General features: G+C 44.4%; 1 protein-coding gene across 1 annotated transcript in view; it reads left to right on the top strand.

The window, feature by feature from the left end:
* Positions 1–17,084, top strand: part of CREB5 (cAMP responsive element binding protein 5) — a 384,506-nt gene that overhangs the window by 61,570 nt on the left and 305,852 nt on the right. Inside the window, exons 2-3 of the mRNA XM_045828303.1 lie at positions 7,233–7,304; positions 13,395–13,488. Of these exons, the coding sequence (XP_045684259.1) occupies positions 7,251–7,304; positions 13,395–13,488 (148 nt within the window). The 5' untranslated portion in view covers positions 7,233–7,250. The remainder of the gene's footprint in view (positions 1–7,232; positions 7,305–13,394; positions 13,489–17,084) is intronic.

Genomic DNA, 17,084 nt, shown 5'->3' with positions numbered 1-17,084 from the left:
TGCGACACTTTGGTTCGCAGCCCGAGCTCAATCCACTGAGCTACACCAGCCAGGGCTAGATAAACTTTTCTTAGAGATGGGATATGTCCTGCCAAAGATTTAGTGTGCTTGATGGGAGCCAGAAGAGGAGCAAGGACCTAAGCACGTGCAGTCAAGCACAGACAGTCATTCATTCAACTCCACCTCTCACGTCCAACACCCGTGCTGAGCAAGTACTTCTGAACCATCGAATCCGCCGATGGGAAAGCTGTAAGACAGGATTGTGTGAAACCTAAGTAGAAATTAGCTAGCAACTTTGAAAAGAGGACTCATCTCCAAAGAAACATATGGACAACTTAAAAAAAAGAAAGAAAGAGGAATCTAACATATGTAAACCCAATCCCACTGGAATGTTTTTCCATACACAGTATAAATGCCACATAAATAAAACCACAAACCTCTGCAGAAGTACAGGAGGGCATGTGAGCCCCCAGAACTCTCTCCCGTTAGGCCCTCCTTCGGGAAGCGAAGCCTGGGTGAGCTTCCAGAAACAAAAGCTGTTTGGAAATCTTTCCTCCTGGGAACAGCGGGCCTGCTTGGAAGGGAACTCTGTGCAGCCCCTTAGCATGATGCCAAACAAGCCCCAAGAAGTCTTCTATTCAGGTTGTGAGAGTCTGAACTTTTTGGGGGTACCAGTGGATGGCAAACCTCTTTTCAAGACAATGAAGGTTTGAAGGGAATAGTGATGTGTAACCGGCGCAGCGCGTGTGAAGTTTAAGACTTCCGGGGAAGAGTTCTGACCTGTAAACTCCCCAGTAACACACCCAGCTCTCACCAAGTTCGGGTGCGAGTTTCACTCCGAAGGTGCAGCGCCCCCCTTGGTCTTGCTCCCCGTGTAAAACTCTCCGGGCTGAAGACTGTGCAGCACGCAAGGCGTTTTGAGCTGGAGGGCTGAAATGTCACTTTAAAAGCAGGGTTAAAAAGGTCACACAGCTGCAAATAATAATAGCCCAATGAAATTCAGATTCTAGCTGCAGCCCACTTCAAGAATAACACTGAGACAGGAAACAAGCCTACTAGATCTTCTTACCAGTAAAGCCAGCGTCTGATAAAATGTGTGTGACACACACACACACACACACACACACACACACACAAAGAGGGAGACAGAGGAAGACATACATAACAAAACAAAGGCACACAGAAAAATAGACCGTACAGAGGGAGAGACATAGAGTTTTAGAGAGAGGGGAGGTATAGAAAAGACAGAGAAACACCCAGATGCAGAAAGGGGTACAAAGACAGACAAGAAATAAGTGATTTTCTTGGACTGAAATTCAATGGTATTTATTTTTTTATTTGAAATTATGATATTTATGTTTGAAAAGGAAAGGTGTATTTAAAATAAAAGGTTTTACTTTATTTTGCAATTAGCTTCCACTAATTGTTTGTAGTATCTCTTTGAATGTTTATGTTTTATAATGCTTTACGGAAATAGTCCTGTTTTACAGATGAGCAAATAAGATAATGAACGGTACAGTGTTCCTCCCAAAGAAAGTCTCTGCCCCAAACCGAATGTGTAATCCCTTCCTAACAGCTAGCCCTGTGCTGGGAGAACCATGCTGTGTCCTTGCTTGTAAAGTACAATCGGCCACCTCAGAATAAAATAATTTATACTGTGTTGTTGGTGAATTTGTGTGGGGTTATTATTGTGTGTGGGGGGGTCTTTTCTTTCTTGACCCCAATACATTAAGAGAGATAATCTGCTTTTTTTCAGAAACAAAAAGTACACATTGGTTATGCCCTTCACTAATTCAGTTAATAAACCACCTTTGCTCCCAGAAACAAAGTGAGACTGATTCGGACTCTCACACAGTGTGACTGACCCCAGATGCCCCTGGGGCTCAGCTGTCCTTGACACTCCAGGAAGGACCTCTGTCTTCCTCTAGAGCTCTTTCAGTAGGCTAGCAAGGTCGGCAGGGTAGCAGGGTCTGCTTCACATGAGTCCTGCCAAGAAGACCCTCTCCACGACCCCGGTAGGGCCATACCTGCCGGCAGACTGTTCACAGCACTGTTCAAGTTCACGCCCCCTCTTCCAGTTCTGCAGTAAGCCCTTATCCAGATGAGCGGTACCGAGCGGACCGGGGTGCACCAGTACTGACATCAGTGTTCGCTTGCATTTACATTCAGTTCACAGCTTTGATGTATTGATAAAAGTGCATCCCAGATTTTCAGATTAAAGCGCCATTTTTAGGGTCTTATACCATTTCAAATTCTGTATCATTGTAGGACTCTACCTGCTGTTATGGAGGGAAAGTTGTGCCATTTCATAAATAATGGGGTTTAACCTTCACTGAGGATCAGCAGTGGCTTCCTATGCTTTAGATGGGGGAGCATCCTGCCTGGCGGACTACAGCAAACCAGATGATGTGGGTTTTTTCCATGTGGGTTCCCAGTTGGCCTTCAGTTTAAAATACATATTTACAGTATTTTGCATAGGCTATCCAAGTTTTTAGTAACATTTGTTTTTTGCAATGTTTGCCATTCATGAAGTGGTAATTCCAAGGATATCCCTAAATGTCTGGCAAAGCGTTTGAATGGATTCTTGCATCAGCCATTGTGGAAGATTTCCCATTTTAGACCAGGAGGAATTTGCGGGGTCAAATGATGAACAATGGAAGAGATTCTTGCTCCTCGCAAGGCCAGACTAATCCAGTGGCAGTTGAGGGTTTGAATTGTAAATTGAGCCTGTCATCTCCTTGTCAACTCCGAAAAGCCTCCACTCATTTTCTGCACTATTAGAGTTTGTTATTAGGGTTTTGTGTTGTTTTCCAAAAAATTTGAAGGGAAATTAGACTCATGAGGCACTTAAGTGAATCTGGACTTTGGAAAAGAGGAACAAAACTAGTACTATTTAGAGACTTTTAAATGCTTGAAGAGTCGGCCGCAGTTCGGACTGGATCTAAGCAGAGTCGTGAGTTCCCGAGGTGTCCCTCAAAGGGCGCTCGGGGGGGGCCCTCGGCAGCCCGCACACGGCTGATGGACTGGACCTCAGAGGTTTCGGTGCCTATGGCAACATTAACAGACTGATTCGTCATGAATGAACACATCTACATATACACCTTAGTAAAAACTAGCTTTACCTTGTACTTTTCACCAAAAGCTACTTTGATCCCCCCTCCCCCCCAACCCCGCATTAAATCTGGTGAAATCTCTCTTCTGGCCTTAACTGGGAGCAGGTGGAATGAGGCCTGCACAGCCTCTCGCCTCGCGGAAAACTTGGTTCGAGGCCAAGAAGTTGGCGAACCACTGCCTCGGGAGCAGAGAAAAGGCAAGATGGTTGGGATGGTTTATTGTGATGATTCAAGATTCATTACCTGCTCCGCAGGTATTTATTGAACGCCTACTAGGTCAGCTCCGCGCCGTGTAGCCTGGGGTGTGGCGACTTCCCAGAGTGACCTGGGTCGTTGAAACAGCCCGGCTAGTCAAACAACCACACGGGCAATGGGAGGACGAGGCCTGGCCTCTGAGGCCCCGGTGCGGGGCAGCCTGGCTAAGATCACGTCTGAGTAATTCGCCCCCACGTGATGGATGATAAAAAGAATAGACGCAGGGCTTTGGTGGGAGTCTGTGTGAGAGAATAATTGTTGCAATATGTGCTAGAAAGGAACCATAATCATAGACCATGAAAGTGGCTCTTGACTAACACATCAGACCAGATCACGCCCATTGATAAAGGTGATGGCGCCCGCGTGGTCGAGTGGCAGCGTTCAGCAGAACTACTGCCGACACCCACACAGAGAGGAGTGAGCCGGGCCGTGCTGTTCGCAGGGGCCGCACGTGGGGACTGTGGAGCGTCAGAATAAAGCGGCTGAGGGTCACACACGCATATACACACCCACGCAGACCCTATTAATTCCTTAAAACTTATGCTATTTTAGCAAAGGCCGTTTTACCTCAGGACTTCTATTTCAGTGCATTTGGCCCATGGGGTCCATAGTGTGAAGTACATTGATACAGATGCATTTATGTTTGAAAGTAAAATAATCCAATGACAGGTAAGCCTATGGAAGACTGATCTCTAAACTGTCGGATGGCAGACTCTGTATTTCTCTGACTGACATACAGAGTTTCTGTGGCATTCCTCCAAGTGCAACATCCGTGCTATAAAGGTTCAATAAGACAGAATAGATCTACGTGGCTGGCGAAATCTATGTGCGAAGTGAAATAAGCCAGACAGAGGAAGTTAAGGATCATAGGACTTCACTCTTATGTGCGATGTAGAATGGAAAGCAATAAATGAACAAACAAGACAAGCAAACAAATAACAACTCCTAGACGCAGACAACAATATGGCATTGCCAGAAACCAGGGGATGAGGGGGAAGTCAAGAGTGAAGGGGTCAAATACAAGGTGATGGGAGATTTGACCTTGGGTGGTGGGCACACAGTGCGATATACTGATGATGTATCATAGACTTGCACGAGTGGAACCTGTACTATTTTATTAACCAGTGTCACCCCAATACATTTAATTTAAAAGTCTATATGACTGGACCTTGCTCTGCCATCAAAGTATAATTCCATGGTATTTGCTGCAGCTCATATGCAAATGGTAACTAATAATTAATATAAGGCAGCTAATGTCGACATCAAACAGAATTGCTAAATATCACCATTTGGGGCTGTAATTTATGGGAAAAGCCAGCATTTCAGTGGACTTTGGTTTGAGAGAGAATTGTGATTATGGTGGAAAAGTACTTTCTTTTTGTGCATTTTGGGCTGGGCTTGGTCAACCTCTTTTCCCACTTTGGCGTGTTAATGAGTCTCTTCCCTTCAGCAGTAGCAGTTTCTGTCTCTTTCAGCTGGACATTCACCCAATTGTTATTACAAATTACTACTTTCAGTTGTAGGCCGTAAATGTATTTATATGGAACTTCCCCACTTTTACTGTCATGTAATCCTAACGTTGGTCCATAATATTACTAAAATTGGCATTCTTTTGTTACTTTGGCAACTAAAGCTCTTGTGTGGTACTTAAGACTCACCTTAGAGCAAATTCTCTTTTATAAAGAGGGAATAGTTAATATTAAAGTGAGTTTCCAGTAATGCCTGTCCACAAAACCCGCTCCCACTTTCAGACACACACATTTAAGTGCTCAGACCTGTCTCCATAATTTGGAGGCGCCCCACATGCTTCTGGACTGGTCGGCGTGACGCAGGAGTGAGGGGGCTGAAGGCCGATACTCACACCCCCACTGCAAAAAGGAAAAACCGAGTCCTGAAGCAGCTCAGCGGCCTGGCACTGACCAGGCAGGCCCTGGCCACAGGGACAGAAAAGTCCCAGGACAGCGTTTCCAAACCTTTACTAGAAAAACAAGGTATGCTCAATGAGTGTCTCAACCCAATTGCTCTGCTGTTTAGTCTATCCTGGATGAAAATCATTTTTTTTCAGCTTTAAAGTCACCCTTTATTTTGAAGCTTAGAAGGGAAGTGATCAGCATTTACAGTGGAGAGGAGGGATTTTTTTTTTCATGAGAAGTGATGGCAAAATGAAATGAATAATGAGAAAGGAGAAGTTATTTTGATTGCTCATGACTTTTCTCAGACGAGGGCAACTGAGAGCTTCTAAAGTTGGGATTTTTTTTGTTGTTGCTCCTCTAACTATAATAGAGTAAAAGAACTTAACCAATATGGCCGATTCAGGAAAGCTGGAAAGTTACCCTAAGTCACGGTGCTGACAGCTGACCAATGGGAGGTATTGCTAATGGAGACGGCGAAAGGCATTTGCTTGGTGAAAATTGTGCGACAAGGAGAAGCAGTGGTGTGAAGAGGGCTTACATTTTTAAACTTGTTTTGTTTTTTAACATCTGACTAGCAGTGTTAAGGCAGGTTTTTTTTTTTTTTACTTTGTGTTTCATAAAAGCCAAAGTGTGCATTTCCCTAAGAGTATTTGTGAAAGATATTAGTGTGGGGAGGGGGAGGGTATAATGACAAACAAATTAGAACCGGGTTTTCTTTTTCTTTTTGCAAGATAAAGTTTCCTTGTGTGACTATGACACGAGTTGAAGCAGAGCTTGCTCTTCCAGGGGCGAAGGTGGCCTGGGACTACTTTGGAATCACTTACAAGTAGCATTTTAAAGAAACAAATTGCTTCCTGTGCACAGAGACAAAGTAGTAGGTTTCAGTCCCACAGCAGAGCGGTGCAGATTACGTACACGCAGCGTCACCGTTGGCAGAAAGCACGATTTAGTCAACGACTGAAACTGTGTAATAAGTGTGCAGAGTACTTTTTATGATTTTAAAAAATTATGTTACTGTATACATTGGTAACCACAAAACCATATATACTGTACTTTTATGAGCTTTTGGGAAGATTTGCAAAGGTAATTTCGATTAAGTTCAGTTTTTGCCTAATGAACTTAGCTTAAAACTTAACCCTAACATCAGAAAAGACCACGCTGTAATTTTAATACGTCCGAGATGCTAACACGGGTTTCTCCCTGCGAAGCTACCTCATTCCAGGTAACTTAGCTACATCAGAAGGGCAGTCGCCGTAATCTAATATTAATTTCAAACCAGCCCATAAAGCCAAATTAACAAAATATCCAAGGTAATATATCTTTTTGTGTTTTGATTTGTCCCTACATACCTTGGATAATTTTTGCTGGAGCATCATCGAATGCCTGAGGTGAAAGGGATTTTGAGGCCATAGCTTTCACCAGAGGCCTTTGCTAAGTTGGCTGCGGACCTCCTTGCATCCCTTGGTCATTCTGAAGCCCACTGGGTGAGGTGAGCACTAATGAATTATTTGACCCGTTGCTCAGGCTGGTCCTCACACTAATGATTGTCCAGTTACTGCCCCTGCTCTTCCTGTCCTGAGTGGCCAACTTCCAAGGCCACGGGGGAACTTGGCTTTGGAATCGACGTGTGCAGGTGGGTTCTTACCTGGTAGGAACAGAGTCTGGGTGTTATTCCACAGGCAGGGTTTCTGCTGCACAAGCCCATGGCATTTTTCTTTAAAATAGGGTACATAGGCACCCCAGAAAGTATCAGGAGCCGCACAGCAGCGGGGCTCACGGCCTTCAGCAAGGCATGGCCAGGGCTCCTGTTCATGTTTTTCTTGTCTGATCTGGGAACCGGCACAGAGAGGGGCTCCACGCGGCGGCTGCCCTTCTCACGTTTCTCATGTAGAAGCAGTGGTTATTCACGGATTTCTGTTTTTCCTTCCTCCCTCTCCCCTTGGCCCTTCAGATTTATGAGGAATCCAAGATGAATTTGGAGCAGGAGAGGCCGTTTGTCTGCAGTGCCCCGGGCTGCTCCCAGGTGAGTGTGGGGGCCCGCTGCTGTGTCTTCCAGGGACGTGCTGGCCTACCTTCCAGGAGGGAAGCGGCTCTCCTGGGCAGTCACGCCTGCTTTGGGCTCTCCTTCTCCACCGAGGTATCCCCAAAGTCCCCCTCACCGCCATCATCCCTGTCACCATTGCTGCTGCTTTTCATTTTGAACCGCTGGAACTACTTCCCTCCTAGCCCCTGAAAACCATCGGTGTTGGCCATTCCCACCCATAACCCCTCCCTGGAAGTGAGCCAGGCACGGCTCGCCCGCCAGCGGTCCTGGTTAGTCGTTTCAGAAAGCAGAGCAGGAGGGCTCCCGCTTTTACAACAACCGCTTGAACACAGCCCCCTGGATGACCGGCGAGCCAGCTCACCATCAAGCGGTTGAATTCTGTTTTGTCTTGCTGTCCCATTTGAGTTAACTAAATCCCCTTATAACTGTTTTAAAGCCTACAGTTTTTCTATGTATCTAACCCTTAAGAGGGGAAGTTGGCCTCCTGGTGTTAGATTAAAGCTCTTTTAACCTCTGATGACTCCCGTCACGTGGAATCGTGAGCACTAGAGGGCACGCTGCACGCAGTGTGGTAAAGGGCCTGCCTACACCATGTGCTCAGTTCACGCTTGCTGCTGTCACCGTTACTGCCGCTCATACGACCCTTACGCTGGAACCTATCTCTTTGGGAGAAACTGGAAACATCCATCGCCTAACATCAGAGTGCTGCCCATTAGCTTTGGAACTTGACGGTGACTTTTTTATGCATGCCCCTTTGAATGTCTTCTTGTTCCAGTCATTGGAAAACGACCACAGATGACCACTCTCACACCAAGATTTTCGTTCTATAGGATACAGGACAAGCTTAGAGAACAGGCGTCTTTCCAACAAGGGTCGTTACACTCACTTTTTCCTTAAAGTGCTCACTCTCTTGCCTGTTTACGCGATGGGGTCGGCAGCACAGTGTGGAGCAATGTCTGGGGGTCCGGGGAGAGGTGATGCCCATGGAGGACCCTTCTTATTCCAGCTTCCCAGAGAGTCTGGAGGGCCTGGGAGCCCTCTGGAGGGAAGAGGCCATTGCAACACGCCACGTTGTTTCTGGTGCTGCCTGGTGGTGCCGCTGGCGGTGTCACTGGTGGCCTCTGACTGAGCACCCAGAGTCCCCTGCCTGGGTTCCGGCCAGCTCCGGGGGCTTTTTCTATGAAGGTTGATTTGCAGCCTGTAAATAAGAAAAGCAGTATAGAAAGTGACTTTGAATTTAAACTGTTTTCCAGAAAACTGGTCTTGGAGATCATTTTGAAATAGTAAACACTGGGAAAACATAGATGGCTTGACACGTAACTGGGAAACACTCTGCTAGAGCAGAGCTATCCCTTGTGAATGCAAACGTGCCCTTACCTAAACCAGGCCCAACAGGTTCCCACTCAGTTTCCTGGGGGAAAAGTCTTAACAGCCAAAGGGAATCCGATGATTTGAGCAGTTTGCTCTGCTTTAGCTGTGAAAATGTGACCTTAAGGTTTATTCGGTCCAAATCACTCAACACATTTTGGGGAGCTCACTATGTGCTTAAGATACATGTAACCCCTGTTCTCACAGAGCTTCCAGTCTGGGCATCAAATTTGTAATCACATAATCAATTAATTAATTGATTTGTGAATTACAAGCTTCCATGGAGGAAGGGCACGGGCTGGGTTGAAGAGTATCACAGGGGGATTTACTCGGGGAGGGTGATGGGGCTTCTCTGTGGAAGAGGCACTTACAGGAACGGCATCCTCAAGAGAGCCAGCGGAGACCAGTGAGGGTTCAGAGTGAGCTAGGATTCCAGCAGGATCCAGGGTTGTGAACGACCGTTGAGAAGAACCTTTTGGGGACAGGTTGTTAGTCACGTTTAATATTTCGATAAGTCAGGGAGACGAGAACCGCACGGAGGTCATCAGACCCTGTGGCAGAATTTCCCAAGCTTGGCATTGCTGACATCCGGGGCTAAGTAATTCTTGGGGGGGTGGGGGGGGGTGCGGGAGCTGAGCACTGCAGGGTGTTCAGCAGCACCCCGACGTCTGTCTGCTAGCTCCCAGCAGCACTCCTCAGCTGCGAGAAACAAAAATGTCTCCAGGCATGGCTAAGCGTCCCAAAGGGCCCAAGGCTGAGAACGGCTGCCCGATGGTGTGCCTTTCGGCGTTACCCTTCTTTCTTTTCGGATCCCTCCCTTTGCGGGGGCCACTAGCTTCTCACCGAGGCTCTCCCCTGCGTTTCGTATTTTGCCCTCAGCCACCTTCTCTCCGTTTTGGAATCAGGCAGTGTATAAATAAATAAATGCCACAGACGTGTGGTCACTGGTGTCAGACGCGGGGAGAGCTGGGACAGCAAGAGGCCGGAGCGGAGGCTGTTGGATTTGGCAGTGGGCGCTTGCCGGCGACCTATGAGAGAGGAGTCAGGGTGGGGGCCCGATTGGAAGGGACAGACCAGCGAGTGGGTGGTGAGGAAGTGGAGGTGGCCAGCATAGAGGCCTCTTTCAAGAGCGCTGGGGAGTGACGGGAAGCAGAGTGATATAATGGTAGCCTGAGAACGAAGCTGCTTGAGAGAGGTTCTTTTTTAAATTAGAGGCTAGCCAGGCTGGATTTAGTCGAGGGCAAGAAGGAGTGAGCTCGCTGGCTTGAAGGACCACAGCTGAAGCCCCAGCCCCGGGGAGATATGGGGTGTAGAGGATCCTGCGGAGAAAGGGGCTGCTTATCCCTCTGCGACAGGATGGGTGGAAATAGGCTCTGCGAAGTTACATCAGATTCTGAGGTGGGGGTGGTAATGCGGGGTGAAGGGGGTGCCTTTTGAACGACCTTGAACTTCTCACTGAAGGAGCAGGCCATTTCCCTGAGAAGGCCGGGTGGGCTGAGTAAAAGGTTAGACGAACATGAGAAATGAGGGTCTACATAGTTTCTTGGTTTTAAGGTAAAACTTGAAGCCTCTCCTCGCAAGGCATTGCCAAACTTAAGTGTAAATAAAGATGCACCTACCACTTGATGTCTTTATTGGATGTGGATGTGCTTCTTTTCCTTGACAAGCTGTTACAAAAACACGGGAACTTTCCAGTTGAAGAGGTATGGAATGTAGTAGTTCCCTCGAGATTCCAGGGGTCTCCCAGGGGAGTCGCTGTGATCATGGCATGAACTTGAGTGACATTCCACAGCCTGGGGCCCTGCATGGACAGGACAGGACCACTGGGAATTGGAAAGGGGAGTAAATATGAGTTAACAGTCCTGCATCAGGGATGGCGGAAAGGTTTTCCTCCCTTTTCTGTCATTGGTAAAAAAACTCTGCTCTATGAGGAATGGCCTATAGTACGTACCCGGGAGAGTACTTTTTCTGTTATAACTCCTTACACATTAGCTTTGTCCCAGAAGCAACGAGACACAAGCTTCTCTTCCTCTTCCTGATCTCACCAAGTCCAATGTTAATGCCACTGTTCCTTGGCCTCCGCATTAATCGTGTTTGGAGTTCCAGTGGCCTCTCTCAGCTCTGTCCCCGTTACACACAGTACATTTTGGTTATTTAATAATTTGCTGGTAGGTTCCTACCAAATTAAAAGCGACATTACAGCTGTCCTATGTTGTCTCTTGCAAAGTTATTATAGTCAATATGAGATATTATGGAATCTATTGTTGTTCAAAAAGTTTTCTAATTAATATTCTATTTTAGGCTATTATGTGAAGACAAAAAAGGTTTATAGGTACAGAATGAAGGATATTGCTGTGTTGTGTGTTGATTATGTACAGGGTCTGGCAGAAGTAATACCTGCTTGAATGTGGTTAGTAGGATAATAATATGAGTGTATTAATTTATAGTTTTAATTTGAACATTTTGTCTAAAATGTCATATGGTGTGCTGGAGGGTGATATTACTATATTATGTAATTACATGCCCGTGATTTGGTAATAAAAAGGGGCATTATTTGTGCCAGATTCTGTATCTCACAGAAAAAATTATTATAAGGCTTTTGAGAGGGAGACTAAGAAATTTAACCTGTGCCCCTAGAGCACACTCAGTAATGGCGCATAGTTGATGCAGCCGTCGTAAGGTGTTAAAGAAGGCCAAGAGAAGAGGTGAACATGTAGCAAAAACCCCACATGTCATTATAAATCAGACTTTTGTGTGTTCAGTATCTGGTATAATTACCATGCTTTGCAAATTCTATACTCTCCAATTTATATGATACAAATGACATATAAGTGAGTGCTATTTATCTGAAAAAAAAAAAAAACAACTACTTTTAGAATGTTCCAGAGGATTTAATCCACAAGTTCCCTTTCTCATGAACATACCATACTCTTTGCAGAATAGAGTTCTGCCATTGTAACAATGATAATTGAAATTTATAATGACTATCTCCAGGGACTGGGAAGCTCTGGAAGGCTTTCTAAATTGTCAAAGACTCGGAAATGTTCAGCGGAGTTTGTTGTCTTTCCTTGTATTTTCATTTGACTTTGATAAAGCAGATCCTCTGTGAAGTCCAGTTATTAAAACAGACCCGTCTGAGTCAGTACAGGCTGGGATCTCCTACAATAACAAACCAGCGGAACACTTCAATGGCTTAAAACAACAAAGGCATATTTCAATTGCCCAAGCACACAGCTCTACTGTAGATCAGCAAGATGTTCTTCATAATCCTTCAGAATTCAGAAATGGTCTTCGTGGTCTCTCAGAGAGCAGGGGGACTGAAGGGCCACTCTTTTCAATAGTGTGAGCCACCTCGCTACAAGGAAGAGGTAGGGGATCTCCAGAGTGTCTCGCACCGAGAATTAGATGCTCACATCTGGGTGACATGTCACTTTGTCACTCAATGGGCAGCACTTGTCAGATGGCCCCACTCGACCACAAGAGGGCCAGGAAACACGGTCCTGCTGTGTGACCAGAAGTCAGCTGAAAATTTTGGGGAGCAGCGTTTTGACAACCACATTATCTTTTGAAAATTAAAAGTAAAGTGTTGGAAAAAAAATAAAATAAATGGTTGGTTTACTACACTTACACAGTATAGGATACCAAAACTAATCTGTCACATTTTTACAAATCGTATGTATAATTATAAAAAATCAGATAATGGGTATGCAAGGTCTTTATAACAGAAATATACTATATAAATGTCACTGCACACAGTGTATGTATGCATTATGCATGCATGCATGCATGTATGTATGTAAATATTGAAGTAGTTCTGTCCCAAAGTCTGACATGAGCCAAAATTCTTTTCCTACTTCATACATTTCTCCCACTTTTGGTTAATCTATAGATGATGTCTAACATACTTACTACACCTTAGACCTAATTTTACACCATTATATATAACAGTAACTACTAGAGAAAAGTTCCAAATAGTCTTGTAAAACTGTGGTGCTACTCAGGTCTAAATCCACTTTCTTATTTTGGACGTGGTTTTCTCATATGTACAGATAGAAATGGGGGCATTACTTTTTCAGGTTAGTTATTCTTTGTAATCACAAACATTTATTTAAGCACTCTTTTATTCTTTAAAAGCACCGCATATTTCTCTTGTATATATTATTTTACCACTTTCAACATTATTTACTTACTTCTTTCTGTTGTGTCCTTTAAATAAACACAAAGTTAAGGTCTTCCCTGCGACACAAAACTCTGGTTCCCAAGGAAACATCCAGTTTACTGATGACTCATCACAGTTGTTTATATTCAAGTTTTTATGACTATGTTTAAGAATAAAAGGCCTTCGGAAGGAATTCCCAGAGAAGGTGTGGGGAGTCGGAGAATAGTAGGAGGCAGAGATCTTCCATGTCTTAAGAGTATTCGGCCAGATTTTCCCACAACGTAGTGAAGGCCCCGGTTAAACATAAATGGAGATGATGATGCGTATATTTGGGTGTCATTCAAAGGGTCATCCCGGCACATTTGCTCACATGAAATAATTTGCCATTTCACTCACTCCTGCTTTCATACTTTTTCAGAACGTGTTTTATTCCGTCTGTCGCGTTTGCAATGCTGAATAAGTCTTTTTCTATAATAGCAAATATATATCACCAAACTGAATGGCTCCTCTCTCCTCTCCCTCCTTTTCTATGTGTCCGACAGCGCTTCCCAACAGAGGACCATCTGATGATTCATAGGCACAAGCATGAAATGACTTTGAAGTTCCCCTCGATAAAAACAGACAATATGTTATCAGGTAAGGAGCCGTCAGGCAACGAGGCTTTGGGTGACGAGCCCCCAATGCTTGTGATAGGATGATGTCCACTAGCAAATTCCGTGCCTTGAAAATATCTCTTTCTAAGATGTGAAAGCAACTTAAAGTAACGGTAAGCAGAAATGTAATCAGCTCTTGTCGTGTTCGCTCAAATAATGGAAGAGTCGGGACTTCTCATCTTCTGGCGTGTAAATATTTATTACTCTAAAACTTGGCTCCATATAACTATTTTTAGAAGCACACGCCTGTCATCGGACAATGAATATCAACCGAGCATCTCCAGTGCACACTGCACAATTCAGAGTGACATGCAAGGTGCAGAAACTGACCTGGTTCCTAGTCTCAAGGACGTCACCGTGTAGATGCGCGTGAAAACTGAGCTAAAGCAGAGGTCTGTCCGTGAGAGACAGATGGTCCCCGACTTATAATGGTTCCAATTATGATGGTTCAACCTATGATTTTTTGACTTGGTGATGGTGTGAAAGAGATATTCATTCCACAGAAAACAAACTTCGCATTTTGGATCTTTTCTCAGGCTAGCAATGCAAATACAATAGTCTCTCGTGATGCTGGGCTGAGGCCGTGAGCGGCGGCTCCCGGTCCGCCGCACGGTCATGAGGGTCAGCAGCTGGTACTCCAGAGCATACTGTGCTGTCAGTGGTTTTTGGATATTGTGTTTTGTGTTTTCTCATCCCGTCATGTCTGCAAAATGCTCTCTCGTGTCTCCTGCTTCTGGTGAGAAGAAGAAGGCAATTACTCTTGGGATCAAATTCAAGATAATTGCCCAACTGAAGGCCAAGTATTCTGAGCACGTTTAAGGCAGGCTGGGCTAAGCTAGTGTGTTCGGTAAGTCAGGTGTATTTAATGCATGTTTGACTTGTGATATTTTCAAGTCACGGTGGGTTTATCTGGACGTCACCCTATCCTAAGTACAGGAGCATGCGTATATCAAATGAGTGTTGCAAGGAGAAATGCTATCCAATTTTAGTAGAAGGAGCTCTCTTTTTGGGCTGAGGCAGTCAGTGAAGGTTTCCTTAAGAAACGGTAAACCATCCCCGCTCCGTAAGTCGGAGATTAAAAGAGGTGTGGGAACATAGCAGGCGCTCAGCAAACGTAAGCAGAAATAAAGAGGAATAATTAATGCATAAATTAATTGCCATTCCTTCCCAGTTTGATGGGTGGTACGGTAAATTAAAAGGAGTGCAAGGCCAGGGGTGAGGGAACTTGAACTCTCTCTGGCCTGGGCCCTGCCTCTACCAGCCTTCTGACCTGAAGCGAGCTAGTGAACCTCTCTGGGCCTCGGTTTCTTTTTTCATAAAAATGGGAATGATTTAACGTGCTAAGTCTATTTCATAGGCTCATCGTGAAGACTCAATGAAAGGATGTGAATTAACGCAGTTCATCAGTCCTGGCAGGGTAATGGAAGCATTTCCCGATACCCTTCGGGGGCTAGAAGTATTTCCCCCGAGCTGCTGTCTCCCTGGCACTGGGAAAGAGATGAGACCCCTGTGAGCCTGGTATAACGATATCAGAAGCAAAACTGGCCACCCTGGCTATTATAATTTAGCATTTCTATGGTGCTTAAAATTTTACAAATATGTTGTTGTTATCCCTATTATTAGTAAACCCTCTAAGAGTTGGTGAGATTATTTCTACAACCCGTATTTTGGTGATGGTGGAGGAGGGGCACAGGGAGATTGTGCAGCTTTCTCAAGCTCACCAATCAGGGCAAAGATGAGGGTCCTCGATCCTGCGCCCCTGACCCACTGACCTGCACTGGCCACTGTGCTGTCAGGTCCTTCCCATTTATATACGAAATCAAATACTCCTGGTGACAGAGTCGTCCACACAGCTTTACAAACCCACCAGTGGCTTGCAAGTGCACTGTGGTTTGGAAGACTGTCCAAGTTCAAAAGCATCCTCTTCCCTTCCCTCCACCACCACCTACCACCCACCTACCACCTATCAATCACCTCTCTCTCAGCCTGTTTGTTTTTTATTGAACAAGCTGGCCCTTCAGGAATACTTTTGTCTGAAGCCTAGAAACAGAAATGCAGAAACTCATTTGTAAGAATTATAAAAGCTACAAGGGTTAAGATGGATGGCCTATTCTTCTGTTTTTATCACTTACTATTTTCTGTAGAATCACCTGTACTCCGACTTCCTAGTTGAACAGCGAATGTAGGTCTGCAAGTATCAAGGTTGTAGACTTAGTTAAATTCATAAGTTCTTCCTTTACTTTTCCCCAATAGGATCCCCAAAATAGACCTCATGGGGGTAGGGGAGTGGGAGGTGACTATTAGGGAATGGTAATTATATGGAGATATGACTCATATAGTGGTAAAAACTGATATAGTATCTTACAGGCATGGTGCTAGTAAGTGCTACAAGAAGTCCCATCTGAAGGTCTGGAAAACAGCAGCTAAAGATCTGTGAACACTTCAATAGAATGCCTATAAGCAGGTTTCTGATTAAGTTCTTGCAGCATTTCAGTTGTTCTTATCGGATCCTTACTAATTCGAGGTTGCTGCTGCCAATAGCTGGCAGTGCCAGGTGGAGAAATATTGGGAGAAAAGCCACACTAATTTTTATGATGTCGAACTTGGAATAAGACAGTGAAGGGAGAAATAAATGAGGAGAAATAGCATGAATAATATATTGGCACATTTTCTTCTGCTCTCTCATGTTTTATGTTGGAGCTGGTATGAGGCCATTTCACATTCTCAATAAAATTAAGTGCTAACTTTTCAAACTTGCCACCTGCTCTGCATGTTTGTGGTCTGGTAGAACTTTCTTGCTGGATGGAATACAGTGATATCAGTCCAGCTCTGTTACTTTCCATTTGGAGGACTGAGGTGCACTACGTGCCATATGCCGATGTTGACTGCCACAGTGAATTGTAGCGGGCTGTCCGTCGGGTACTTTTGCTTTGCTGTTCATTTTTATCTGAGAAAGACTTCTATGTGTATTCATCCCAAAGTCACTGTAGTTTTAGCATATTAGAGTGTGCTTGCAAATATGATGGAAAGTTTTACTTTCCTTATCTTGATTTATTTAGATTTGAATTTATCAAAAGCTTTAGAATCTATGCTTATTAAAAATAGATTTCTTAAAATTTTTATTCTTAAAGTACTTAAAGCCTAGGTTGTGGCCTATCATGAAGATGAATGCTCTTATACAGTTTGAAATACACTAATAAAAACAGTATAAACCAAATCTTAAATCAGTAAGCATCAGCAGGGCAAAACTTTCCAGGTCCCTCTTGGGCCCTTTTTTTAAAGCAATATTTAATTACACAAAGTTTTATTCCAGGTAGGCTAGGGTCTGATATATATTAAGAAGGTAAAGCATAGTAGGTAGGTATGTTCATTACTAATTTCGGGATGTCCAGTTAACTTGCATTATAGAAAATGACTTCATCCTTTATTAATTACAAATGTTAAAGTTAGGAAGGTTAAAGTTAGGAAATGTTAAAGTTAGGAAGGTTATGAAGACACCATAGATACTCTTCAAGGAAAAATGTCCAAAAGAGCTGCAATACCTGAAATACTACAGCTTGGACACAAAGTCCACTTTAT

This window comes from Phyllostomus hastatus, unplaced genomic scaffold (assembly GCF_019186645.2).
Source record: "Phyllostomus hastatus isolate PE091 unplaced genomic scaffold, TTU_PhHast_1.1 phas_scaffold_78, whole genome shotgun sequence".
Taxonomy (NCBI): domain Eukaryota; kingdom Metazoa; phylum Chordata; class Mammalia; order Chiroptera; family Phyllostomidae; genus Phyllostomus; species Phyllostomus hastatus.
The sequence above is the reverse complement of the archived record's forward strand: the minus strand, read 5'-3'. Positions and strand labels throughout refer to the sequence as shown.